Here is a 27,729-nt window from a genome sequence, read left to right as displayed (position 1 = left end):
TCGATCTGTATCATTTCAAGATACTGCCAAGCTAATTTAAAGTACACGACTCCATTTATCAATGACTTCCACCGTCTTCTCTTATCCTTCCTCGGTGCAAGAATCACTGCTGCCTTCCTGACTGACCCTAGCACATTTCTGGAAGGGCAAATAGCTTCCAGGGAAAAGACAGTATTTACTTGTCATTATATCAACATTGGCATGCAGTCTTGTGATTTTGAGGGAGCTTTGGTTATGGCCTTAGCCTATCTTAATTTTAGTTGGCCAGTTTAAAACGGACAACTAACCTATTCCACACAGGCCACTTGTATTGAGCAGCTTGAATTAAGAATTCTAGTTTAGGAAATCCACCTTTTCTGCATGGTCACCCTGATTTTTCACCTTTTGCAGGACCCCATATTTTTGCTTGTTTTAGAACTCTGCTCACTTTACTTAAACCCCTTATAATCAGTAGTGTCTGTGCTCCCCCTTCAGATATGGGTGAATTGGCATGTTCCTAATTAGTATATTTAACTTACTTCTGAGTCCTGAGTGTATGTTACAAAGTATACTCCAGCCTGTTAATTTAATGTCATTAGTAGACTGCAACACCTCTTGTATCGTCCCATACAGAGTGTGAAATATAGCGTCAGACCTACCAGTGTAACAGAGTCAAAACTGCAGTTCGAGCTGTCAGAACATAGCCTTTTAAAAGGTTAAAACCTCCCTTTAAATATTGTTTCCAACAAGGCAGGATGCATTGTCTTAAAAATAGGGCATGTAGAAATTTAGGCTCTCATTATGAACATGGCGGTCCGTCCCGCGCCGGCGGCAGAAACCGCCAACAGAGGAGCGGGCCGGACTGCCAAAAAATGAACCAAAACGAAACACAGGGATCCCGCAAACCACCCACCGCCAGTAGAGGAGTGCCGACGACGACGGCAGAGTCCGCCCAAAGGCCCAACCCGCCCATCAAATAATGAACCACCAGCCTGCCGTCAGTTCCGGGGCGGGAACCACCACCACGCAAAGCCAGGCGGAAATTAACCAAAAATAAGGAAACACTCACCGGAGGCTAACACAACGCACCGAACCAGACATGGATAGAGAGCTGCAGATCGTGCCAGCCCTGCTCCTTGCCATATACCTCCGAGACAGCCAACGATGACGGTGAGTACCGCAACCTACAACACAAGGGAAGAAAGGGCATGTCATACACCCCACAGCAAGAGGTACTTACCTGACACAAGACTAATCCAACTTGACCATTGTACACACAAATGCCCCATACCCATGAACAATGAAACAAAAGACCAGGATTCAACGGCGTGCCGGCGAAACACAGGCGACACAGAAACTTCATTGCTGAAGCTCACAGAGCTAAACAGTACAAACAGTGTCAATGTCCAGTCTGTATGGCTACAATCGCCATGGGCCACAACTGAGCCAACGTGACTCCCACAAGTGCATGGTACTCCACCTAATGGGGCAACATATGGTCATCCAGGCACCTCACGGAACGGGGGCAGGAGGTGGTGGGGAAGGGGATTTGCGACGGGGGTGGGCCTTGGACTTTTGTTTGGAGGGGGGGGAGGGTGTCCTTTGAAGGGGGTGGGGGCTGTTTTGATCGGGTGGATCCAGATGGGCTCAGCTCAGTCCCGGACTTCTTTTTATCTGGGGAAGGGGCACAGGAATGTGAAGGGCGGACAGGGGTGGGCAATGATGTGGAAGGAGTGGAAAGGGCAAGGAGGTGGGCATGTTTGGGGACAAGACGGGGTGGGCCAGTGGGTTGGAAGAGGTCAGCACGGGAGAGGAAACGTTTTTTGGGAGCAATTGGGGTGGTCGTGGGTGAGGGCATGGGAGTGGAGGCAGAGGGTGTGGATGTATGTGGTGTAAGGGTGCGTGTAGTGGGTGCAGGTAACTGGACAGTATGCTGTAGTGCGGTGGATGTCTGATGGGTGGGTGTCTTGGTGCATTTGTGTGCTTTTTGAGGAGGGGAGTGGACACAGTGAGAGAAGACAGACAGCTAGTGTGGATGTATGTTGTGTGGGTGTCTGCAGGTCTGGTGAGTGTGCTGCATGTGTCAACTACAGTAGCAGTGGTGAGTGCAGGTGTGGTGTATGGGGTGCATGTATGGATGTCTGCTATTGTGATGAGTGCAGGAAGAGTAGCAGCAACAGTGACTGAAGGTGCAGTGCATGAGGGTGTGGATGTAGAGAGGACAGGCAGGGAGGCGGAAGAGGTGGGCACACTGGGGGAAGTGGATGTTGTTGTGTGTGCATGTGTCTGTTGGCTGTGTGAATGCTTGTGGTGGGGGGGTGTGCTTGTGTTTAGAAGTGTGTTGATGTGCTTGACTGCATGTCTGTATGTGTACCTTGGACAGGTGAAGGGAGTGGGGTGCTGGAAGGAGTTGAGGAGGTTGGGGGGGGGGTGGAATGGCCAGGGAAACTGGCTGCCGTCCGAGAGGAGGCCAGAGCCTGAATAGATCTCTGTAGGGCAGACACGGCACAGTGAATGCCATCCAGATAGGCATTTGTCTGCTGCACCTCTGATGCTAGCCCCTGGATGGCATTGACGATGGTTGTCTGCTCTAAAGAGATGGTTCTCAGGAGGTCAATAGCCTCCTCTGTGAGGGCAGCAGGGCTGACTGGAGCAGGGGAGGAGGTGCCTGGGGCGAAGGAGATGCCAAGGGCAACTCAGTGGGGAGCTGAAAGGAGGGCGGTGATGGAATGGGGGTTGGCGGAAGATCTCACGGTAGTGGTTTGGCCACTAGGGTCTGCCACCGCCGGGGAGCCCCCATCGGAGGAGATCTCGGAGTCACTACCTCCTGTGGTAGTTGCCTCCCCCATGGAACTCCCTCACCCTCCCACCCAGTGATCCCCTGGGCGTCGGTTGTCTCTGGCTCCGAGGATCCGTGGGTGGCTGCCTCCCCACTTGCTGCTGCCTCAGCTCCCTTGCCAGTTGATGCTGTTGCAAAACAACACAAGAGAACAGGGATGGGGAGACAAAACAGGATAGACACTTGTAAATAGCTGAACGGAGGTAAATAATGGCCAGACATACACCCACCCAGAACACACACCCAACAGGCAGCACCATACACTATGCCAATGGCCATGCCCCTGACTACTGACCAGAGTACTGCTCTACACCCATCCCCTGGAATACCTAAGGATGCGAAGTATGGGAGACCTGGCAAAGACACCCCTACACCCTTTGGGGACCATAGAGTTGATGGACACCAATCAAAGTCCCTGCCTCTAAGCAGCATGAACCCTAATGCACACCCAGACATCCTTCCAGACTGAAGTCTGTGAAATGAGTACTTACCCCCTTGTGACTGCTGTGCAGCCCTCAAGCGCCCATCCAGGTCTGGGTACGCCACCGCCAGGATCCGTCGCATGAGGGGGGGGGGGGGTCAGTGCCCGACGGGCACCCCTTCCACGTTGGGAGGACTTCCCCAGCTGGGCTTCACTGATCTTACGCACCCAGCGCCACAGGTCCTCCCACCTCTTTCGACAATGGGTGCTCCGCCGGTTGTAGACCCCCAGGGTCCGCACCTCCTTGGCGATGGCATGCCAAAGTGCCCTCTTCTGGTGGGTGCTGACCTAAAAGGGTGGCACAGAAATGGAACACAGAGGTCAGGCACTTGCATGATAGGAACAGCTGGCTAATTGTCCACTATGGGACGGACAGGACTGTCAGACATACATGACATACGCACGCAGCATGCCATGCCTCATGGCCCATGCAGGCACAGAGGTGCACACATAAGTCCAATCAGCACCATCCATTACACACACACACACACACACACCTACACACACACTGCCCCCCAAACCCAGACTCACCTGTACCTCTGGCAGTCCGTGCAGTTTTGCATACAGGGGCAGGACCCCGTCCACTAGCTTCTCCAGTTCCTCCTGGGTGAAGGCCGGGGCCCTTTCCCCTGCAACACGAGACACATCCATAGCCAGAGGCAGGCCACAACAGTACACACAGTGGAGTACCTGTCCGCACGAGATCAGGGATTCAAGTGAATAAACAATGACGAACGCGTGTACGTTCCTCGGTGGTGTGCACCGTCACCGCCGGCGGCGATCATGATACGGCAGGATTCCCCATTGCCATCTATGTTAACCAATGAGGGTGCGAACGGCGGTAAACACTGCCTTACGCTGTGACGTCAACCGCTAGCGGTATGAGGTCACTTCCACAACGAAAGGGCAGATTTACAGTGGGCAGACATTTTGCCATGACCTACGCATATAAAATTAAACACTTCTCACAGTGCAGGCCCTACTAGCCACATTAAGCACCTAGGCCTCTGTCAAGTCACTATTGTAGCACACATGAAAAAATCTGTGATGTACATATATATCTGTCAGGTAGCAGTTAATGTAGAGACACTACAATGAACAGTGAAGTGGACAAGAGATGAAAAGTGTGCCTATGTATGTGTCTTCATCACACCTTTTTTAAAACCCTCGTAGGTACCGACCCTTGTGGCGAGGAAGGGCACCATCGGTGTACAGACCACTAGTGGATATGAGGACCATGGTGGCGCATCATATCATCACTTACAGACTCACACGTGCAACAATTCAGAAACTTTGTGCTTTACAGGAACCTGCACTAACTCTGGGAAATCGTAATCAGCATGCCATCCCAACTGAAGTGCAGGTGCTCTCTGCACTCCATTTCCTGGCTATGGGCTCTTTTCAAGTGACAGTGGGCATGGGTGCTGGATTTTCACAGCCAATGTTCAGCATGGTACTGACAAGAGTTCTGAATGCATTTGTACGACATCTACAGTCCTATGTGAGGTTTCCCCAAAGTACTGACCTCCCTGCCATCAAGTCGGAGTTCTATGCCTTTGCCAACATACCCCATGTGGTAGGTTCCATCGGTGGCACCTACATACCGATCATCCCCCCCCCCCCCCCCCCCCCCCCCCCCCCCCAAAGAGTGAGTGAACAGGTGTACAGAAATAGAAAGAACTTTCATGCCATGATCATTCAATTGGTATGTACTGCAGACCAGAACATCTCACATGTGAATGCCATGTTCCCAGGATCAGTCCATGATTCTTTTGTGTTGAGGAACAGTAGTGTGCCACAGAAGATGGAACAACTCCAAGAGTACAGAGGGTGGATCATAGGTAAGTGTGCCTATCACTAACTGACACATTGAAGAGAAGCAGCCTGTCTGACTAAGGGGCATAACAATGACGACTGTATTGCACCTTTTTCTAGGTGATTCTGGATATCCAAACTTGTGTTGGCTCCTGACACCAGTGAGGAATCCTAGGACGGATGCAGAGAGGAATTACAATGAGGCCCATGGACGTACTAGGACGGTGATAGAGCACACAATAGGTCTCCTGAAGGCTAGATTTCGCTGTCTGCATCTCTCTGGGGGTTCTCTGGCCTATGGGCCTGAAAAGGTGTGTAGAATAGTGGTGGCCTGCTGCATGCTGCACAACGTGGCAGTGAGGCATTCTATCCCCCTCTTGGAGGTGGAGGGTGATGTAGGTCCTGATCAGCAACCTCAGAGAGGGGAGGAGAGTGATGGTGATGATGAGGAAGGGGAAGATGTCAATTCCAGGAACCAAATGATACAACTCTACTTCCAGTAACTGTGTGGAACTTGGGCCTGACATTGGGGTTTCGGACACAGACTCAGTGTGGTCAGTCATATAGGGGGGTTGCTAATGATATGCAATACATGGCCCACTTCTGCATGGGATGGATTGAAATTATATGCTTTTCCTCAATGCCACCGATTTGCCTCACAGGACTCCCTTCATGCACACAGTTGACAATAAAGTAGTTCTCAGCCAGTTGCATCCATACTTCACTTTGTTCACAATTTAACACAGGGGGGCAGTGTTACAGGTGTGATATGTGATTTATTGTTTGCAGTGAGTGAATAGTACTATTTACAGTGATGGCAAGTGGTTGGGGGGGGGGGGGGGGGGGGGGAATCCTCAAGACCAACATGGTGGCAGCCTTGTTGGTATCCTTCTTGTCTTACAGTAGTTCATATTGCCTCTTAGCAATGTGTGGTTGGTGATTGGGTGGGATGGTTGCAGTGCATATTGTTGCAGAGTTACTTTTTGAAGGGGGCCTTGTTCTTAGCTGGGGTTCCAGTGCCATATCTAGGCCGGAGGGAACATTTGGGTGCCTGCTGTTGATCTTCCGGAGATGACATGGTAGGTCCTTGGGTTTCCTGTGAGGGTAGTTCCTGGAACGTTTCTACTGTTGGGATGATCTGATGCTGGTTGTCCGGTGCTGTTGTGGGGTCCTCTTGTCCTGTGTGGGTGTCAGGCTGGTTTTTGACCAGCTGCAGCAGTGCTCCTGCTATGGTGGCCATTGTGGCTTTGTGCTCTTTCCACTGCTCCATGGCCTGTTGGTGGTGTTCCGGCTGCATCCCCTGACTGTGCTCCAGGGTGGACACAGTCTGTGCCAACCTGTCATGGGTAAGCTGGTAGGCCCCCAATACCTCTGATATCACGTCCTGGGCTGCTGCATCCATCCTGTGGCCTCCCCCCTGGCCCACTGACAGCCTTGCACTTGCCCTAGCCACCTGCGCCTGTGTCCCCTGAACAGGTCTGGCAGTACCACTTGTACTGGGACCCTTGCCTTCCTGCATGTTGGGAGTGGGAGACTGTGGCCTCTGTACCTGTGTCCCACCAGTCTGTGGCCTGGATACACTGGTGTGGTGACGCCTGCCCTGGGCTGCTGATCTTGACTGGGTGGTAGGGGTGGCAGTGGTTTCCTGGGTGGGCCTGCTGCATGGTGAAAGTCCAGGACTGTGTGAGGGGCCTGCTTGCTCATCGGTGTCCAGGGATCCTTCACCAGTGTTCTGTGAGGTGCCTCTGTCTCCCTGGGGGGCACTGGCAGTCCTTGTCCCGTCCGTTAGGGGTGCATGGGTGGTGGTGCCTGTTGGGGGACACAAACATGTCTGTAACAGCTGCATGAACGTTTGGGGTGAACAGGACTGAGATATTTTGTGCTGGTATTACTTTCAGTGGCCTCCCAGGGTGCCTTTGTGAGGTTGACATTGCATTTGGCACCAGTGTGGGGTTGCATTGTGGTGGGGGGTGTCGTTCTATTGTGGGTACGTACAGGAGTAGGTGCCTGTGCAGAGGGGAAGGGATGTGGGCCTGTTAGTGGATTTGTGTTCTGGTGGGGGGGGGGGGGGGGATTTAATGGCTGATGCCTGGGTGGGGTGTTGGTCCTGGTGGGAGTGGGTGTGGGTAGGGTGGGGGTGGTGCATGCATTACAGGTATGGTGTATATGGGGTAATGTAGATGACTTATCTGAGTCCATTCCTCCAGTGAGTCCCTCAGGGTGCAGGATGGCCAGTACCTTTTCCTCCCAGTCTGTGTATTCTGATGGTGATGGTGGCGGACCTCCCCCAGTCTTCTGCACTGTGATGTGGTGCATTGATGCCATGCCCCTGACCTTCCCCCGCAGGTCGTTCCTTCTTTTGCGGATGTCGTCCCTGGTGCGTGGATGGTGTCCCATTGCATTGACCCTGTTCACAATGGTCTGCCATAGCTCCATCTTCCTTGCGATGGGTGTGTGCTGCACCTCGGCCCGAATATTTGTGGCTCCACCTTCAAGATCTCGTCCACCATGGTCCTTAACTCCCTTTCGGTGAAGCGTGGATGTTTGGGGGGGGGGGTGATATGGTGAGTGTGGTGATTGGTGTCGGGCTGGGAACGAGGTGAGGGTGCTCTGCTGTGGGTCGGTATGCGTCTCCCGTCTGCTGGCATTCGCTGTCTGCCTTTAGTGCTCTTCGTCTTCTTGTCCTAGTTTCCTTGCAAAGGATTGTGGGGTGTGTCTGGGGGTGTTTTAAGGTGTTGTGGATGTGTGTCAGGTGTGTGGCTCATTTGCCTATCCAACGTGTGCCCCTCTTGCTTTTGAGTCCACTTGCCGCCCATGGCGGTCGCAGCCACCAATGGTCATCCGGCCTCCACTGTCTGCCAAGGTGATTTGTGCATCATTATTTGGAGGGTGGGATGTGGGTGTGCTTGGCGGTGGCGGGGTGGGGAGGTCCAGGATTCCCGCCGACAAGGTCATGGCGGGGAGTGGTGGTCTGGTGATTTTTGGCGGCAATGGGATTTTTGTTCATTATATGGCGGGTTTCCATTCACCGCCAACGGCGGGATTCTGTTTACCGACGCCATGGCGGTCGACGGTGTTTCATAATGACCGCCTTAATGTTAAAATGTCTTTACAGTGACTACCACCCAACAGTTATTTTTTCTACTGTTACTGGTTTAGCTCTCGCATGTACAAAACCAAAGCACAGATTTAAAATTCTAATACTGTATCTCAGGAATGAGAAGGAATGAGACTAGCTAGAAAAATAAGTCAACAACTATTTTGAATAGCTCTTAAAAATCCAATTCAATGGTGAAGTTGGATTTTTAATGCATATTAAGGAATAGTAGGTTTTAGAAATGTATACTTTCCCTGAAATCTCCAAAGGCTAATTTTGTATTTGCTGTCACACTCCTGCCAGCTAATAATTATCACTGAAAAGGTGTGAAGTGCATCCCAGGAGCAAACAATAAACTGACATGAATAGATGGAGAGCACTCCTCTGAACCTCCCAGAATATGAAGGATGGGGGCTGTAAGCACCCTTTTTGACATTGCAGTGTCACTTTAAGGTTTCATTTGACAAGAGTTGTGATTTTTCCTTGAGATGGTTAGTCACTCACCCCAAATAATAATCCAATTTCTTTCAGCTAGCCATACCTCTCACCCTTTTGCCCCCCAGTAGTCTAGTGGTCTTGTTGCTGATCAGTGTAGCCAAGTCTACCACACCCCTCCCCTAAATACACATGCGCACAAAGACACCACCCTCCATGCCACACTCCGCTGCGCCCCTCCCCCTCCCCCCCCCCCCCCCCCCCCCATCCCTACCACCACCACCAACATTGAGCCAGTGGAAGATAACTTAATGCTTTCGGCTTGGTAATTAACATTTGCATGCAAAATATTTTAGACCTGTTCTCAGATTGCACATGATTATTTATTGACAAACTATTTTATATTTCAGTTCCCTGCAAGTGTTAATTGTTGTCTGATTCTTGCTGTATAGGCTTAATATGTAGATTGTGGCTATTGTACAGATATACCCTTGGTAGGACTAAAACGTTGCAACACAGGCTAGCCCTAAAATGAAAAATAATGGATTTTTTGGGAAGGCAAACCTGCAGCATCTTCATTCCCAGCCTACAGTTGTTGTGTCTCTAATAGTTGTAATACTCTGTAAGAGACTGGTGCCATATTTGCTTGAACATTTTGCCACTTACTGTCATTATTCCTCTGATCCACTGTCAGCTTAATATTCACTAGTGCTTCTTTTAAAATGTTGAATAATTTTTTACAGTAAAATCGTGCATCATGTTGATGTTGAGGATGGTATTCTTTATCAGCTGCAATGTTTCCTTTCATCTGACTTTCCTTTTAGTTCACATCTCTTTAGAAGCAATGAATAGTCTTTGAAACACTTGTTTTTTTAATAAAGAGACTTAAAATATATGATCTCTTACTTTATTTTCTTTCCCTTACTAAAAATTCAAATATTCATAAGCCACACCTTAGCCAAACTTCAAGACGTTATTGCTTTGCAGGACTGTCTCCTATATTTACTGGTCCTGCAGGGCATTAGCACTATTTACACTATTTATTTGTACTTCGCTGCAAGACGTCTGTAGGGGATACCTACGTTTTATGGCCAGGTGTGTAAGAGTCCATAAAACTTCCATCCCATCTCGGGTAGATCATGTTCTGATCCTCTGTATGAGTGTCACAATTGCATGGATGTACTAGACCCTGTAGTGGCATTGTTAGTAGGACAGGTAGGTATGTATTGCAGAGAAATTGACTGCTAAACAATCTATATCCTGTATCTGTCCTTTTCTAGGTAAGCAGGTTATCTGTTAGTCAGGCAACAAGTCTGTTGAGTAAAGGATACCTTTATGATAGGCATGGGTATCTGCTGATCCACACAATAAAATTAAACTCTGTTTCATTCTTCTGTTTTCCTAGGTAACAAAGATCGAAAGGCAGGCAATGAAGCCTTTGTATGACAGATACCGACTAGTCAAGCAAATTCTGTACCGTGCAAGCACCATTCCTGTCATTGTGAGTACAGCTTATCGGTTACTTTGTCTTTTCTTCCTTTTCGTTTTTCTAACTTGTTATCTTACAGATATCTTGTTTATTAAGTATCTGGCTGAAACGATGCCTCTTATACTGTGCCTACTAGCCCTTCTTTTTCCCAATACCAACACAAACTGCCATTTATTCTGTATATAAATAGATTGTGCCCATTTTTTATGACTTATTGTCTTTGAGCAATACAACTGGTAGATAAATTGTAATGTGAAATAGAAGACCTAAGGTTTTGCATTGATATATGATGAGTTTGTGTCTCCAAAGGATACGATCATTACCTCCAAGAACTGGGTATTGGCATTCTCAAAGATATAACTACTTTGTTTCATGCTTCCACAGGATTCTTGCATGTGGCTGCTCTGGAGATGTAATTTCCCAGTCTATCGCCTCCACAGTGTTTCTGTCAGCTGAGAGTTAACAGGCTTATTTCTTAATCTCAGACATCCTTTGGATGAAAGTGCTCCTTTCATAGGCTGGAGTTGAATAATTATATAAAGCAGGCCATCCAGCAGTTATTCCCTCAACTACTTATGAGCACTGATATCAATCTCATAGTCTAATAAACTGCTTTCCCCATGTAAACTATTAAATCAGTGCTGGCCTCTAAAATAAAGGGAAAGACACTTTCCTCATAGTGATTTGTAACTCTGTGAATCTTCTGATGATTACTACCATCAATTTAACAGAAATATTGATTCTTGACTCACTCAAGCACAACCACTAGCTATAGCCAGGTGTTCAAGAAGCAGTGTCCTTCAAATTTGTGTCTGCTGTAGTGTGACAGTTCTCTTAACTCCCAAGATATTTACACAAATAGACATTCAATGGTGATTAAGATAACAAAAGTATACTGTCATATTTTATATGAAGTAGTAAGTAGGCCACTCTTCTGTCAGTGTAAATAATTATTGAAACCATTGGTAGAATTGTAAAATTAAAATATATTTTGTGTCAGCAACATTCCCAGTTCTCCAACAGTAGTAGCCAGTGATTGGCCAACTCCCAAGACTGCCGACCCTCAGATATTTTTCCACACAACTAGGACCATTGTTTTATTCCACTGAGCTTAAAGTATAGCTTGATCCATTAGGGTTAGAGTCAACATACAATGGAGGTTCCATGATGATGAAATATTGTGAACTGTTTGAAGAAAAACCTGTGAATCGTAGTTCAAGATTAAGTAACGAATTCCAGAATTGGCATTCTAGATTGCTTAAGACTGAGCATACAAACTAATCAACAAAAGGGTCCACACAGAACCTTCAGAAACTCCATAGGTCAGTAGAAACAATTGCAAGACAGAAGGTGACCAAGAACAGTACTATACAACCTTATATAACAGTGAACTGATTCGTTGATGGATTGCACCTCCAAACCCCAGCCACGTTTTGACATCAGCTTAAACTTTTAATTGATCAACTATTTTTATATTCTAGATCATGCATTCCCTTAGCATAAACCAACCAGAAGAAAGCCTGGTGCTTGCAATATACAACATAAATATTCAAAATCATACTTGTTCTGGGTGCTGGAAAAGAAGCATTTGTTGAATAACATCAGTTATTCATAATCCCCAGAAAAGCTTATGATCTCAATAGGAACTATCCCGAGTATCTTAGAAAGAGTCTTCTAGATGTTGTTTCAGTTCTTGTGCACCTACAAAAGCACAGAAATTCCCTTCCCAGTCATCATCACTTGTCCAGCCTGTTGCACATATGTTTGTTCAACATAAATGGATAAAGATGCCCAATTGCAAGAATGTGCTGCATGTTCAATACATGGACATCTTGCTATTTATAGTTGAAAAATCAGGATTGTAAATCATCCTAAAGTTTAGGATAACCAGCACAATGGGAATCTGTGTACAATTAAAGTATTGGAGAGGACAATAAGAGCATTAGAGAGAACACATTCTAGCTTATTGTCCAAGAGAATCATGTGTCCTGAAACCTAGAGAGGAAAAATGAAAGTAATTCACAATTTAGTCCACTTTACTGTTGTGTAGCAGTTTCAGAATAAACCAGTTGTTTTAAGTTACAAGTATACCCCAATCTAAAAGGAAAGTGAGCACTTCACCTTTGATACACTACGATGTGCAAAGGAATGCCATCACAAGAGACTTACGTTTCTCCAGTATTGGATCTTTCATAGATTCACATGCTTGAATCATCCCCGTCGTCGAGGTGGGAGCCTCACGGTAAATTTAAATACATAAAGCAGTAAGTCAGTAAAAGTAAAACCAGTAGGCCCCAGTAGGCCTCATAGGGTATTTTACAGTCTATCCACTTTGTTTTGTGAAAAGACCCAAACTTCCGTATCAACCAATCAGGATTCAGCCCCTCCCAAACACTCCCAACAGAGGCTGAATTCCCTCAGATTTTCTACCGCACGTCGTGTGAAGGGAGTCTCCCTGAGCTCTGCCCAGTTTTTTCCTTATTTCTGACTGAAGATTGTTTTCTCTCAGGAAACTAGCTCCACAGCTTTACCATGTCTGAAAAGACAAAGAAGGGTCTGTTCAGAGACTGTGACAATTGTGGGAAGAAGAGACTGCATGTTGATGACCCCCACAAGAAGTGTATCTACTGTCTCCATCCAGACCATAAGGTGAGAGACTGCAAAATCTGTCGCACCTTTAGTCAAAAAACCCTCAAAGACCGTGAGGGTAGACTTCTCTTATGGCTGCAAAAACAGAAAGCCATAGAGCATCCTTCCTCAGACGACAGCGAAGTGTCATCACAGACTTGTCGCCCTCAGAGAAGAACAGGTGAGAGAAATAGAGGGTCTGATGAACCACCAAGGAAGGTGCCCAAAAAGACAAAACATGTCTCTACTGAGGCAAAAAAGGATGTTTCCCACTCAGAGACATTGAAACATTTGCCAAAAAAGGTTCATTCAGAACCTACTACGCCTTTGCATCGAAAAAGCACCTCAAAAAAGGCATCCCTGTCTCTGTCACCCCAAAAAGAGCCAGAAAAAGTCTCTTTGGGGAAAAAACAACCGTCGACGACCACCCCGTCGACGACGGTAACAGCTACTACAGTATCGTCGACGTTCACAACACCGGTCTCACCAATGATTATGACGTCGTCGCCGTTATTGTCGACGACGATAATTACGGCAACATTTTTTAAGAAAGCTTAGTCTGCAACCACATCGTCGACGGCAGAGGCCTCCTGGGTTCACCAATCAACCAGGGCACTCCCATCTACCAAGCACCTCTCAATGAGGTTTAAAAAGGCACTGCCGACGACGGCACCTACAGAAGATACGTCGGCGAAACGACCGTCGTCTATAAAGGGCCCATCGACAAAGGGACCATCGACGAAGGACCCGTTAGCGAAGACACTGTCGACGAGGGAGTCGTCGACGAGAGATCCGTCGACGAGGGAACCGTCAACGATCATATTGTACACAGCACTAACAGTGTATAAGCCATCCACCTACCTGGATACTTAGCCGCACCATTCCTCATATCATCAGGACGACTCCACTAGATTCATACCCCTTTCACTTATTAACATGGGGGACAAGGCGTCTAATATTCTGCCAATGCATACCTCACCAAGTAAAGTGTTGCCATATCCACCACAACATCTTTTAGATGATGATGACGATGATGCATACTCTCAAAACGACGGAATGTTTGGGGCAGCTAGTAGCCCGTCCCAACTCAATGTCAAATGCCAAGAGCTTGATGAGGAGGAGGATCAGCATTACCAGCCTAGTTATGCCTCAACATCTTATCCACAGGCAGAACAACCATCGCCCCTCGCTATGCCTAGCGCACTAGTAGCAGATCTACAATATATGTTGAATGACTACTATAAAAGGTTTCCACCATCAACTCAGTCCACGCCACCTAGACCTGAGAGCTACCAGACACCTCGGCAAACTCAGACTACTAATCTTCCGGAAACACCACAGGCTAGCATACCGGTAACTAGCCAAACTCAGGAAGCTCACCCCTCGTCAGACGACGAAAGGGAAGAGGGTGAGCTAAGAGATTCGGCGGCTAGTGAATGGGATGATTATCTTGTCCCCACACCATCTCCACCGCCAGCAGGTCCGGTAGATTCTCCTCCAGAGGACATAGGAGGTTTCCATAATTTAATAGAGAGAGCGGCAAAACGTTTTGGCCTTGCAATTGTTTCTCATGAAACCGAATGTTTTTTGTACGACTTCAAAGAGCCATCAAAGAGATCTGTAAGAGCCATACCCATTGTAGATTTCTTATGGCAGGAGGGTTTGAAGGCAATGAAAAATCGGGCAACAGTTCCTTCACAAATGCCAAGACTGGAGAAAAAATACAAGGCCCCAGATGATTCTCCGGCCTGTCTAGTCTCGCAGCCGAAACCTGACTCTGTTATATCACAGGCGGCTCAGCGACATTCCAAAAACCCCTCCGCACCTATAGCGTCTCCCCCAGACAAGGAAGGAAGGAGATTAGACAATATTGGCAAGAAATTCTCCTCTGTTGCAGCAGTCACAGTTAAGGCGGCTAACTCCCTCGCCATCCTGGGAAGGTACGATCGCCAGATGTGGGCAGACATGTCTGCCTTTTTAGATCTACTGCCAGAAGACGTCAAGGTGGAAGCAAAAAAGGTCTTGCAGGAGGGAGAAAAGGTCTCTGCGGAGATTATAGACAGCGCAATAGACATTTCTCTCACTGGCTTCAGACAATTAGCTGGTGCAGCAGTCCTGCGCAGGCAAGGATGGCTTAAGGCTACTTCATTCAGACCAGAAGTCCAGAGTCGTGTTCTCGACATGCCTTTTGATGGAGAAAGCTTGTTTGGTAAACATGTCGACGACATGTTGCAGGCTATCAAGACGGATACCGATACGGCAAAATCCCTAGGTACCCTGCAATATAAAAAACAACCTTTTCGTGGAGCAAGGGGTAGAGGTAATTACTCCTTTCGAGGTGGATACCAACAATACAGATCCCAATATCGGTCTTCCTCCACAGGATCACGACATCAGTACCACCAGCAACAGCAGCATTATTGATTACCACCGGCCGCAGCTTACAAACACCCAGCTAGAGGAAGAGGAGCTGCCAGAGGAAGAGATACAGGCAGAAAACAATGACCCGCCGATCATCTCAACGCTTCCCCACCAACCAACATCAAGGGTCGGAGGTCGCATCACTTCCTATTTCCCCCAATGGAAGGCTATAACATCGGACAGATGGGTACTCGATGTAGTGGCCAGAGGTCATACTCTGGAATTCACACAAACACCACCAATTGTTCCTCCATCGGGCCCACCACCTCCGAGGTTGAACCAACTCCTCAGGGAAGTAAGAGTGATGCTGAGAAAAGGAGCAGTAGAACCAGTCCCTTTATCTCAAAAGAACAGAGGATTCTACTCCCGTTTTTTCCTTGTAAAGAAACCCTCAGGAGACTGGCGCCCCATCCTGGACTCGAGAGCACTAAACAAGTTTCTCTAGAAACAGTCGTTCAGGATGGTAACACTGCAAGATGTCCTGCGTCTGTTAAATACCGGAGATCAGATGGCATCCCTAGACCTCCAGGATGCTTATTTTCATATCCCCATATATCGCAACCATCGCAAATTCCTAAGGTTCAGAGTGGGAAGTATGCACCTCCAATTCCGGGTTCTCCCATTCGGTCTCAAATCAGCCCCCAGAATCTTCACAAAAATGTTTGCTCCGGTGGCAGCACATTTCCGTCAGTCAGGTATCCAGGTCTTCCCTTACCTGGACGACTGGCTTATAAAGGCACCCTCAAAGTCGCAAGTAACAAGTCATATCTCCTATTCCCTTCCATTGTTACACAGCCTGGGGTTTGTAGTCAACTACCAGAAATCTCAGCTCCACCCCAAACAGGTATTAAGTTTCTTGGGAGCAATACTAGACACAGTCCGCAACAAAGCGTACCCATCTCACGAGAGGAAACAAAAGTTAACCTCCTTGGCAGACAGGCTCTCCAGAAAAAAGTTCGTTTCAGTCCCCATCTACAAATCATTGCTCGGGATGATATCATCATGCATTCCGCCAGTCCCAGATTGCAGGCTCCATATGCGACCCCTGCAAGAGCAATTGGACATACAGTGGACCCAGGTCAACGGTTCCTTCGAAGACAACATTCGCATAACGCCTCTAATGAAGAACACCATGAGGTGGTGGGCAACTCTAACCAATTTGTCAAACGGACTGTAATTTTTTCTTCAAACACCAAGTTACATAGTAACAACGGATGCCTCTCTCGAAGGATGGGGTGCACACTGCCAGGACCTGCAAATCAGCGGAACCTGGAATGCGAAAGAGGGTCAGCTCCACATCAATTATCTAGAACTCAAGGCAATACACTTAGCTCTAAAAGCTTTCTTACCAAAGATACAAAATGCAAGCGTCTTAATCAGGGCAGACAACACAACCAGCATGTTTTATCTAAACAAGCAAGGAGGCACGAGATCCCTACAACTCTCGCAGCTAGCACAGCAAATTTGGACATGGGCCATCAAGCATAATATTTCACTCAAAGCGGAGCATGTGTCAGGACAAACCAATGTTCTAGCAGACATCCTGAGCAGGACAGTGATTCCTTATCACGAGTGGGAGCTAGATCAAAAAACTCTCAACAGCCTTTTTCTATTATGGGGCAAACCGAACCTAGACCTATTTGCCACTCTCGAGAACAAGAAATGCCAGTTCTACGCAAGTTGGCTTCCCCAAAAAGATTCGTGAGGGAATGCGTTTTCGATGAGATGGTCCGGAGTTTATGCCTACGCTTTTCCTCCGATCCCGCTCATTCCGAGAGTCATCAACAAACTGAAGTCGGAGGGGTGTCGCCTTCTGCTCATAGCTCCCAGATGGCCCAGACAAGTCTGGTACACGGAGCTCCTCTTGCTCTCCGAACGGCCACATCTACGACTCAGACAGAGTCCGACTCACTTAACGATGCACCAGGGACAAGTCAGACACCCAGATCCGTTGTCTCTTCATTTGTCGGCTTGGCTCCTGAATACAATGAATACTTGAATCTCAACATTTCCCCGGAGTGTAGAGACATCTTGGCAAAAGCTAGAGCTGACACTACCAACAAAACCTATAAACTTAAATGGAAACTTTTTTGTATATGGTGTGCAGCAGAAGATATACATCCTTTGTCCTCTACTCCAGAACAGATACTTCCATATCTCCTGCTCCTGGCAAAATCAGGACTTGCATATTCCTCCATTCGGGTACATCTGGCAGCAATCTCCAGATACCGCAGATCACCAGAGTCTCATTGTGTTCCACAAGAATTGTCAAGCAATTCATGAAGGGCCTTTTTCGGGTCTTCCCGCCAGTTAGAAAACCTCCACCACTATGGTCCCTAAATGTTGTGTTGATGCAGCTCATGAAAGCTCCTTTTGAGCCGATCCACAAAGCTGATCTAAAATTCATTTCATGGAAAACAGCGTTACTGCTAGCTCTTACTTCAGCCAAAAGAGTCCGACATTCAGACTTTCACTGTCAAACAGCCTTTCCTCCAATTCACAAACTCAGGTGTGATCCTGCGAACAAATCCTAAATTCATCCCAAAAGTTCCCTCAACGTTTCACTTGAATGAACCAGTCGTCTTAAAAACCTTTTTTCCAAATCCACAAACAGTAGCCGAAAAAATATTACATTCCCTTGATATTAAAAGATGTTTAAAGTTTTATCTACAGAAAACTCAAGCCATCCGCCAGTCTGATCAATTATTTGTAGCATTTGACGGAACAAGAAAGGGGCACGCGGTGTCCAAACAGACTATAGCAAGATGGATTGGCCTGGCAATTCAATTCTGCCATTCAAAAGCAGGAAAACCGCTCCACACCAAGGTGAGAGCCCACTCTACAAGATCGGTAGCCACTTCAGCTGCACTCTTTGCAGGTGTACCATTACATAGCATCTGTAGAGCAGCAACATGGTCCAGCCAGCATACATTCACGAGGCATTACTGTCTCGAGGAAACTAACAACGTCGATACAGCAGTGGGACAGGCAGTGCTGAGGCATCTATTTCGTTAAGGTGAGCCTCTTACACATCCCACCACCACACTCAAGGTATGTTCGATATTGGTTTCTTAGTCTCGTTAATATCTAATTTTATATCACAGTGTGTTTTACTCTAATTATGTGCTTCAGATTATTCGCTTTGTTATATTGTGTTAACATGTCGTAGACTTCAAAATAATAACAAAACAGATTGTGTCAGGACTTTCTGCCACACAGCTTTTTATTGCTCTTCTATTCAGATATCTATGGATATATATATATATAGATATGTATATATATATATATATATATATGTGTTTATATATAGATATATACATGGATATATAAAGCTGAACTAATGTGAGTCACATCACTTATAAAATTACGATAAAATTACAGTCAATGTAATTTACTAATTAAGAAGACATTTCTACTCGTTATTCTGATTCAAGCATGTGAATCTATGAAAGATCCAATACTGGAGAAGAAAGTTAGTTACTTCCCTGTAACTGCAGTTCTCCAGTATTGGTATCTTTCATAGATTCACATGCGACCCACCCACCTCCCCTCAGAGGCTCTCCTATTATACAGATATTAAACTTCACACTCCTACTAGAAAATCTGAGGGAATTCAGCCTCTGTTGGGAGTGTTTGGGAGGGGCTGAATCCTGATTGGTTGATACGGAAGTTTGGGTCTTTTCACAAAACAAAGTGGATAGACTGTAAAATACCCTATGAGGCCTACTGGGGCCTACTGGTTTTACTTTTACTGACTTACTGCTTTATGTATTTAAATTTACCGTGAGGCTCCCACCTCGACGACGGGGATGATTCAAGCATGTGAATCTATGAAAGATACCAATACTGGAGAACTGCAGTTACAGGTAAGTAACTAATTTTCTTATCTGACACAAAACAAGTTAAGGTCATCTAGAGGTCAACCCTTTGTGCTTCAGAATCTGTAACTCAGGCCACTTGTCATGCTTGCTAAGAAAGAAATTGGGGAAATGAACACCAGGTGGAGACCACATAGTATCTGGAATCCTCAGACGTTTTTGAAATTCCCGATCGATGTCAATTGTAGCTACTGAGGATAAAGGATATTTAGAGAAGCAGCTCAGCTATGCTGGAGGCTATTCATCAGTGAGAGGGAACCAGATTTCCATCTGTGAGGTCAGATTTTTCTGATCACAACAATCTCTCAGGCAATGAGAGACTCTTCTTCCATAAGAGTATTTTTAGAGTTAATACAGGATTGCACAGACCACAAAGGAATGGAAAGTATCTTGAGGCCTCCTATATGAAGTTGGGGATGAGAGAGGAGTAGTAGTTTATCAGGTCCATGATGAATATGGAAGTAAAGATTAGCCCAATATAAAATAAAATTTGTAAAAATACACTAGTTTTCCCAAATTATTCCCTTCACATCCCAGCTGTTGAACTACACAGAGAATGGGTACTTTTATATTCCCAACTATCTGAAACTGTCTCAACTTCTCCACCAGGGGTAAGAACCAAGAGATGGGAGAGTAATTTCTGGTGAGACCAATGTGTGCTTGAGACACATTGGCTCATAAGACCAGGCTGTTAACCAGGAGGTACAGCCACCTCTTGGTTCTCACCCTGAATGGAGCAGTCAAGACACTTGAGTAGGCAGGACGAATGGGTCTGGCTAGCCTTTTTAGTATTAGCTGATTAACTGGACCTGATGAAAGGGTTGCAGTATGAACAAACGCTAAATAAGTCAACCTCAAAGATAAGCATGACTGAAAGCTGAACCCTTGAATCCTTTGTTTTAATTTTCTGTTATCAGGGGTATAATCAAAATTGATACCAGAGAGGTAGTCCTCTCCTCATGGAATTTTAGTACACTAAGGTTTTATTCACTACTCGTCCTCCTCTTCCTCCAGTAAAACATAATCAGCCCAATGTATAGGAATACCAATGCCAGTATCTGTTAAGGCTTAACTGGGATGCTTTCCAGTGGTAGATGTGGAACCCAATGTTTTAGGTTACCACAGTAAATGGGTGAGTATTGTATTGTACTGTGGAATTAGTATAGCACTTACTAGCCCCTATGTGGGGGTATTAATGCAATAACCCTTGCGGATAGCAAGCTACACCATGTAGGGTATGTAGATAGGAGAGTGTGTTTTTTTTATTTTTGTTATTATTATTAGCCTAATTGGGAAGTACTTTCATGTTGTGCATGAAGACTACCAGGGAGCAGTTATCTTGCAGTGAGACACTGCACTTGGGAGTCTGAAGGTTAAACGGTATGTGAGAGATACTCGTAAATTCTAATTATGATAGGTATTGACCAGCTTAGCCATAGAGGCAAATGGATGCTGTGTGCTTGCAGACCAAAAAGAGAGGCTTTAGGAAAAGGCCCAGTTATACACATGTGCAAGGCAGCAATGCTGTTGAATGCGTAAAGGGATGCCAAAAGGACAAGAAAGTGATTGGTGATGTAAGCAATAGCCATGCAACACTTTTTATTTTATTTTGTACTTCTTTATTTTGTAAAGACAGGGCTACTGTCTACTGCAGAATAAATACACCCCATGAAAGTGGAAGGAAGTGGAAGAGTAATCAAGGGTGGCAACCAAAGTTAAATGATCAGTTCCTCCTATTTGTTCTAGGCTGAAGCAACCCCACATTCTGAACAGGGGCTCAGGTCCTATGCCCCTCAAGCTCTAGAAGTCTATGAGATGCAGGAAAGCACCAGTCAGTCTAGCCGTAATAGGGTCACGGCTCAGACCCCAGGCAGCTGCACATGAGGATTAGAGGAAAGCACTTGGTAGGTTAACTGCCCTGACAGCACCAAAGCGATCAGCCACCCTCCTGTTACCCTGCTGTTCTCTCCCCTCTGTGAGTCCAATACATTTCTTAGATCCCAACATGATTAATCTTTGTAGTTAAAATAAGGAGACCTCATCCTTGCCTTCTAGAATTTCTTTCCAGAGCAACTTCCACTTTTATTAGTAGTGGATGAGATTTCAGGGTAAAAAAGAAAAAATGTGGTGAAAGGAGACTTACCCTGCTTCCATCGTCATCCTGGCAGGTACCATTTCCCCCAAACCTAACAGTTGGAGCCCCATCACAAATAATTGGATGAACTGTACTTTATGGTATGCATTTATTGGACCAACTCATAGAAATAGAAAATGAAACTGCAAACACTGCAAATAACTACATACATTGTAGATGTAGGTCAAGGCCCTTGCCATACAGGCTTTAAAGAAATATGTAATGCTCAGATGAATGATATCTTCCACCTTATCCATCAGTTGATGCAAGAGTATCTGATGCAGAAATGCAAAATGATTCATATTGTGGTGATCTGGAAAGGAACACCTGGTTTTAGGAGCCTTATCACAAGTTGGGAACATTCACTATGTACATCGACGTCTTCACTCTAGATACAGACGAGATTACTTATAGCAATGTGACATTGCTGAATTTGGGACTTGGCTCATGAGATCCTGGAATATAAATGGCATGATTTTGAAGAGGACCCTCAATGGCAGATGGCCACAATAAACTATTTAAGTTCCATCAACACACAGTGGCATTTGTAAATGCAAACGGTTTTATGCTATTTTGTAATATTAAGGTGAATAGAGCACTATAAGGCTCTGCTGATGATTTGCCACTTCTGTCCACCGTGACATACAACATTTTTTATGCTTTGGTGCAGTGGAAGCACCTACATGGCAAACCAAGGCTATATGATAGATCCAGCTACTTTTTGTCGTATTACTCAAGTCTTTCTACTGTAATAATGTTTCCAAAATTGCACTAAAGTACCACTGTTCCAAGATGTAAATAGAATACAGCTCTATGAAAGATAAAGATGGTTACAGGTTAGGTAAATTATTCATGCTATAACTAGTAGCACTTTAGTAAATAACCAGCCTGCTAATGTGCTGAAGAAACACGATGAATCCTGCAACGTTACTTACCAGCTCTGTGAAAGCATTAAAATTTCCCTTGTTGCTTGAACATTCTTGGGGGGAAAAACGCATTGTTATGTTGCAGATAAATGTGGGTTTTGTGGGAACACTGCTGTTCAGTGGTATTCACCCGGGACATTTCACATTCCACAAGCAGGTGAAATATCTGGGTGGAATGCCATGGGAAGCCATGCAAAATCAGCACAATAAATCGGATTTCCATATGCTGTTTTCCAAACCCTCATACTCTCTGTTATAGCCTGCACCTTCAAGATAACAGGGACCGCATTAACTGTAAATCACAGGGAGGAAAAATAATAGGGATTTTTACAGGACATCTATAATGAGTAACTGTGTAGCCATTTCTCAGCGATGAATGAGCTCAAGTATTGACTTTAAAGGTCTTGTTATAGGCGTCTTTTGCAGTTTTAGGTTGTGACTTTTTCCATATCCATAGGGCACATCGACACAAATCAAGCAAAATTGGAGGAAAGTTTGGCTTTGCTACCGGTGGTTCACTTGGCATCATGATGACTGTTTTTTTTTTTTTTATATTCTTGTACAAATCTATCATTTATGCAATGCTGAACAACAAGTATTATCTTCTAGGGATGGAGAAGGGAGCAGTCCACCCCGGTATGAGCATGCTGTGTATTGTCAGCTTCTACAAAGCATGGTTAAAGCAAATTCTATTTACGTTTGTGTTGTGCATTAGCACCTGGCACCAGCAGCCAGGTCCATATGAGTAGTAGAATAGTAATGTTTGCCTGGGAGCTAACAAATGTGTATTCCCTGAAAGGAAACTCCAGGCTATGATGGTCACTGCGAAGCACAGGTGAAGTGAGGGAAAAGGCATTAATGTAACAATACTTGTTAACACCTGTCACAGGGATCCCCTACCAGCAAGCGGAGAAGCCCTTTGCTGCAGCCAATTATCGAGGGCGAAACAGCTTCTTTCTTCAAGGATATAAAGGTGAACATCTCCAACTACTAACTTTCTGCTGAATCAGTCTCAGTCCCTCACCAGCCAATGAAATAGAACACATTCCCCTTCTTAGTTTGTTGATTATTTGCAATGGCACCTGAAAATCAGTAGCTGCTTTTGAGCAAAGCTATCATGATTTATATCCTTCTCCTAAATCCTCTCTCATCACAGATTAGCATAAAATGCTGCCTTTGCTTTGTGCTCTTAAGCAATTTCACTGTGCAGAAGTGTGCTCTCCTCTTGCTTTTTTCTTGGGTGTTTCTTGCATTTCCATATCTGCAAAGTGTGTGATATCTGCAGAATTAACATGAAGCTTTGCTGCTTCCCATGGATGTAAAACCTGGCGAACACTCCATTTTCATTTGTATTTTGAGTCTCAGCTTTGTGCATTGTTCTATGTACCTATTCCATCACACCTTCCATTTTGATCTGGGGCACTAAAACATAGCTAGATGAACAGTGGTGAGTATTGAAATCTTTGCACAGAACAACTTTTGGGAAATTGTGGATTTTTGATTGAGGTTTATTGTGATGTATTTGAAAAAATGTTATAGATTTGTTTTTTAATTGCCTCACCCAAGTCTTGTTTCCACTCGTTGAGTTAGTGAGCCACGTAACAGCTTTTAGCTTTCCAGAACGTACTTGTGAAATAAGGCTATAGCAGATGCCTTGCTATTCAGGGCACTCCTTCAGTGGTATTCTCTGATCATTCTCAACAGTATGGTTTTACTTCGCAAGTGTGTTAGTAGATGGCAACAGTTGGCGTCCACTTCCAAAAGTCTCTGTCCTCGGTAAATATTGCTTCAATAACAAACTCCAATTACAACTTTCTAGTTAAAGCCCCCTTAATATAGGTAGTAACTTTGACTTTTTAGGTCTCGGCTAGACATCGCATGTACTGGCTTCTCATTTGCAGGCTTCATTGTTCCACCCATATTCTTTCTCCCCGTTTGTCCATGGTATGCATGCATCATGCCTCTTCCTGTGTTTAGTGCTCCCCGAGAGCATGGACCAATTACTACTATCCATCCACTGCTCCCATTTTAGGAACTACCTTTTTCTTCCTTTTATAGCACTTCACAGGCGTGCTGATGTTTTCAGTCACTCTGAGCGTCCTGTAAACCCTGTTCTTCTCATCACATTTGCTGTGCATTCCGAGATTGAGATCAAATGTCAGACGCTTTATTCCAAGGGCATCTGTTAACTTTTCTTTATCTGACTTCAAAGTGACAGGATTAGTTTCTTTTTAAACTGTTTTTTTTATCGTTATGGATGCACAAAATCAGCATTAAGCATACATCATCCAGCAACCAAGAGGCAGAACAAGAAGTTAGTTAAAATGATAAATTGATCGTAAAAATATGGAACAGGTAAATAACTGTCGTACATCCTGGTAGCAAAACCTGCCTCTCTTCATTAGTAACAAAGAATAATACAGTGTTGTGTGCAATAAGCTTATGGATCCGTAAAATGAGGTGGAAGGGGTCCAACTAAGGGGAGGAGGATAGGAAGATCAATAAAGTAAAACATGTCAACAAACAACATTCAGGTCTGTATTGCAAAATAAATAGGTTAATCTAGTATCAGGAGAAGTCGACTGTCCAGTATTAGGCTGTATCATAACCTAGGAGGATGTGAATGTGGGTTAGGCGGTTGGCAAGGTAGAGAGTTATGAGTCTCAGAGGAACAGCACCAACGCCTTCAGTCTCTTTGGGGTGAAGCAGGCAAAGTCTATGTGGGTGAGGTGAGCTAGAAGAGGATGTCAGATTTTGCGGAAGCTCGCATCCATGCCAGATAATTTATGGCTGAGTTGCTCTAGTAAACTACCATAACAACTGGGGGACAGGAGGTTTCATCCTGTCCTCTTACTCCCTCTGCATCGCAGGTCCCCAACGAGTAGCTGGGGAGCTACTGGTAGCTCGTCAGCATCCTCAAAGTAGCTCTGAGAGGTGAAGCAAAGCCCAGTATCTCATACAGAGAATGAGGGCTGTTACAGAAGGCAGCATTGCTCATTTCAGCACCCTTAGAGTGACAGCCAGCCATCTTAAAGGCAGGGCCTTATGATAGCACTCACACACATTGTGTCGGCCTATGGAGTTTGCCACATGACCATCTGCATCCAGTCTGTCTAGCTAAGTCACAAGGAGACTGACCATGTCATAGGCTGTTGTCTATCAGTCTCACCATGCGTATGAACAAAGGACCACGTAGACTGAGCACTAACTGGCGCCGACCCTCTGACGTCTGGGACTGCAGGCACCAGAATGAAAACATGTTAGTTGGGTGCATGATCAGCCGAGGAGATGAGGAGATCAAGGTGTGGATCCAAAGCAGAGAAAACAAAGAGCCTCATTTGCATTCATTTATGTGTGCATCTGTGTGACGTGTCCCTCTCCAATAAACATTGTCGCTCCCTGGACTCTACACCAGGTTCAAGGCCAACCAAAAGTATATTCAAGCCTCCATTAAAAGGGTTCAGTCTGTGGCACAATTGTGTCTGTTCATAGCATAATGGTGCCAATGTTCACCCTTGACTATTTTGGGCAATCTTGTTTTAGTTGTTGCATACTGACAGCTGTCATTGATATATTGAGGGTATGACTGGTCTACTTTAATACATCCTTGCATAATGATGGTGGCTGCCACGATCCTAGTTATGACCATGAATGATATATGGTGGACATCTTGGCCATTGTGGTATCCAGCCTTAGCACAGTGGTGGCACTGGTATAATGGCAGGCATTATTAGCATATATAAGGTATCCTTAGTGTTATGGTGAGCATCTATGGGCTGTGATTGAAATCCCTGGCCATTTGAGGCAGAATCTGTCTCTCTGAAGTATTTGTAACTATGAGCACTAGAAAATTACAAGCAAATGTTTGGGGACTGTATATTTCCTAAAAATGAAAACTGCCATTTTACAGGCAAACACATTTTCTCAGAAAAAGTTTTTCTTCTGGGAAATTAAGTTTGTTTGTCCAAAACTGAAAGTAGTAGACAAATATGTGTATTTTCAGAAACTGATATGCTGATGAAGGCAAAGGACTGCAAATCTAAAACACATTTAAAATTGAGACTTGAATGATAATTCCAACAGAGTTAGGGAGACCTGTTGCTGTGGTTGTGTCATTTGTACCAGATGACATGTAATGATTTGAATATTACTTCACCAGTCAGGTGGAGACTTTGAACATTAGCAGTAATCTTTTTCCTGGCATTTCTTCAGGTAACCTTGCTTGGAGAGCTTGTGCAGTCACTACCCATTATCCTTCATACAGAGGTTATTGTACAGGGGTCTTCAAACTGGGGGTGGGTCCCCGTAGGGGGGCCTCAAGTGATCCAAGGGTGGGCACTGGGCTCTGGCCAAAAGAAGCATTATGCAGATAACAGTGCTTTGTTTTAAGAAGAAAAGCAAAATACTGCATTTTTCAAAAGGTAACAGAACTTAACTGCAGTGTTTAAGTCTAGACATATTTAAACATTGACAACTTAATAGAATAATTGTGAAAGAATTCTGGGGGGGGGGCACTGATTCCTTCCCTCCCCCAACAAGGGGAGCAGCATTAAAATGTTTAAAAAACACTGTCATAGTATAACCTTAATGCACATGATCATATTTTTCAGCGATACAATCCATTAGTAGCTCAGGAGGATTTTGCTAGAGCAGAAGTAGCTACCACTATGGAAAAGGTTGGAGACCCCCGCTCTACATAGACAATTCACACACTAAACAGAGAAACTGGGTTAGATATACTCGTCTGGAATTTACAGCCTTTATTCAAGCCTATGAACGCACAGGGTTTGAAAAAATTGCCCTCACCCACTAGTTAGTGGCATGCTTCATTATTGGGTTTGCTACTGCGTCCAGGTACAAATCAACATACTGGACGGAGCGGTTTTATCCACCAGCTTTTATATCAAAGAGGATACCACTTTCATTCCTTAGGGATCTGCTATGTAAATCCTAATAAACTAAAACTGTCTAGGAGGTTACGCTGTGGACTCTTTATTAAGATGCACCCTTGACAGGGTGAAAAACCAACTGTGGGGCAAACGGCGGTTATTAGTTTCCTGGACTCCTTCTGTCATTCAAACCAATATGTTTCAACCCTTGTCTCAACCGCTTAGGGTCTACGGGCCGTCACACAATCACCCACTGGCTCATTACCTCCACATTGCTGAGTCAGAAGTGGGGGTGGATTGCCACTTTAGCCTCCAGGTCAGATGGCAGTCCGCACCCCAGGGGTTTGCAGGGGCTGTCTCTTGTGGCCTGTTACCCGGCTTTGAAGCAGCGGCAAGCCTCCCAATGCTCTACCCCCATCCGCTGCAGTAACTAGCCGCTCACTTCCGCTGAGGCAACATGGATCTCCTCAGCTCATTCACCCAGGTCTCCTCCAGCCGCAGCCTCATTGTGAAGGCACAATGTCCAGTCATCAGTGCTACTTGTGTTCTTGTTTCTTCACATCCCCTGCGATCAGTTCTCGCTATCACTGTGCCCCGTCTTCATCTTTTCTTTTCTTGTGTGTTTTTTTAAAAATCTCCGCACTCTGTTGGTCACCCTTTGATGTCCGGCTAACTTTCTACCCTTAAAAAGGTTGTCAGTGCTTCTGCGCCACCTTGT

The 27,729-nt window shown here is 45.5% G+C and overlaps 1 protein-coding gene across 6 annotated transcripts in view; it reads left to right on the top strand.

Annotated features, from left to right (window-relative positions):
* FAM13A (family with sequence similarity 13 member A) overlaps positions 1 to 27,729 on the top strand; it is an 848,928-nt gene that overhangs the window by 763,295 nt on the left and 57,904 nt on the right. For 4 of the 6 annotated variants that reach the window (XM_069230260.1, XM_069230259.1, XM_069230263.1 and 1 more), the window contains 2 exons: positions 10,052 to 10,147; positions 23,012 to 23,095. In XM_069230260.1, coding sequence (XP_069086361.1) covers positions 10,052 to 10,147; positions 23,012 to 23,095 — 180 coding nt within the window. The remainder of the gene's footprint in view (positions 1 to 10,051; positions 10,148 to 23,011; positions 23,096 to 27,729) is intronic. The other 2 variants (XM_069230261.1, XM_069230264.1) reach the window with 1 other exon arrangement.

Source organism: Pleurodeles waltl, chromosome 1_1, assembly GCF_031143425.1.
Source record: "Pleurodeles waltl isolate 20211129_DDA chromosome 1_1, aPleWal1.hap1.20221129, whole genome shotgun sequence".
NCBI classification, from domain to species: domain Eukaryota; kingdom Metazoa; phylum Chordata; class Amphibia; order Caudata; family Salamandridae; genus Pleurodeles; species Pleurodeles waltl.
Note: the sequence above shows the minus strand (reverse complement) of the source record. Positions and strands in the feature narration are given on the sequence as shown.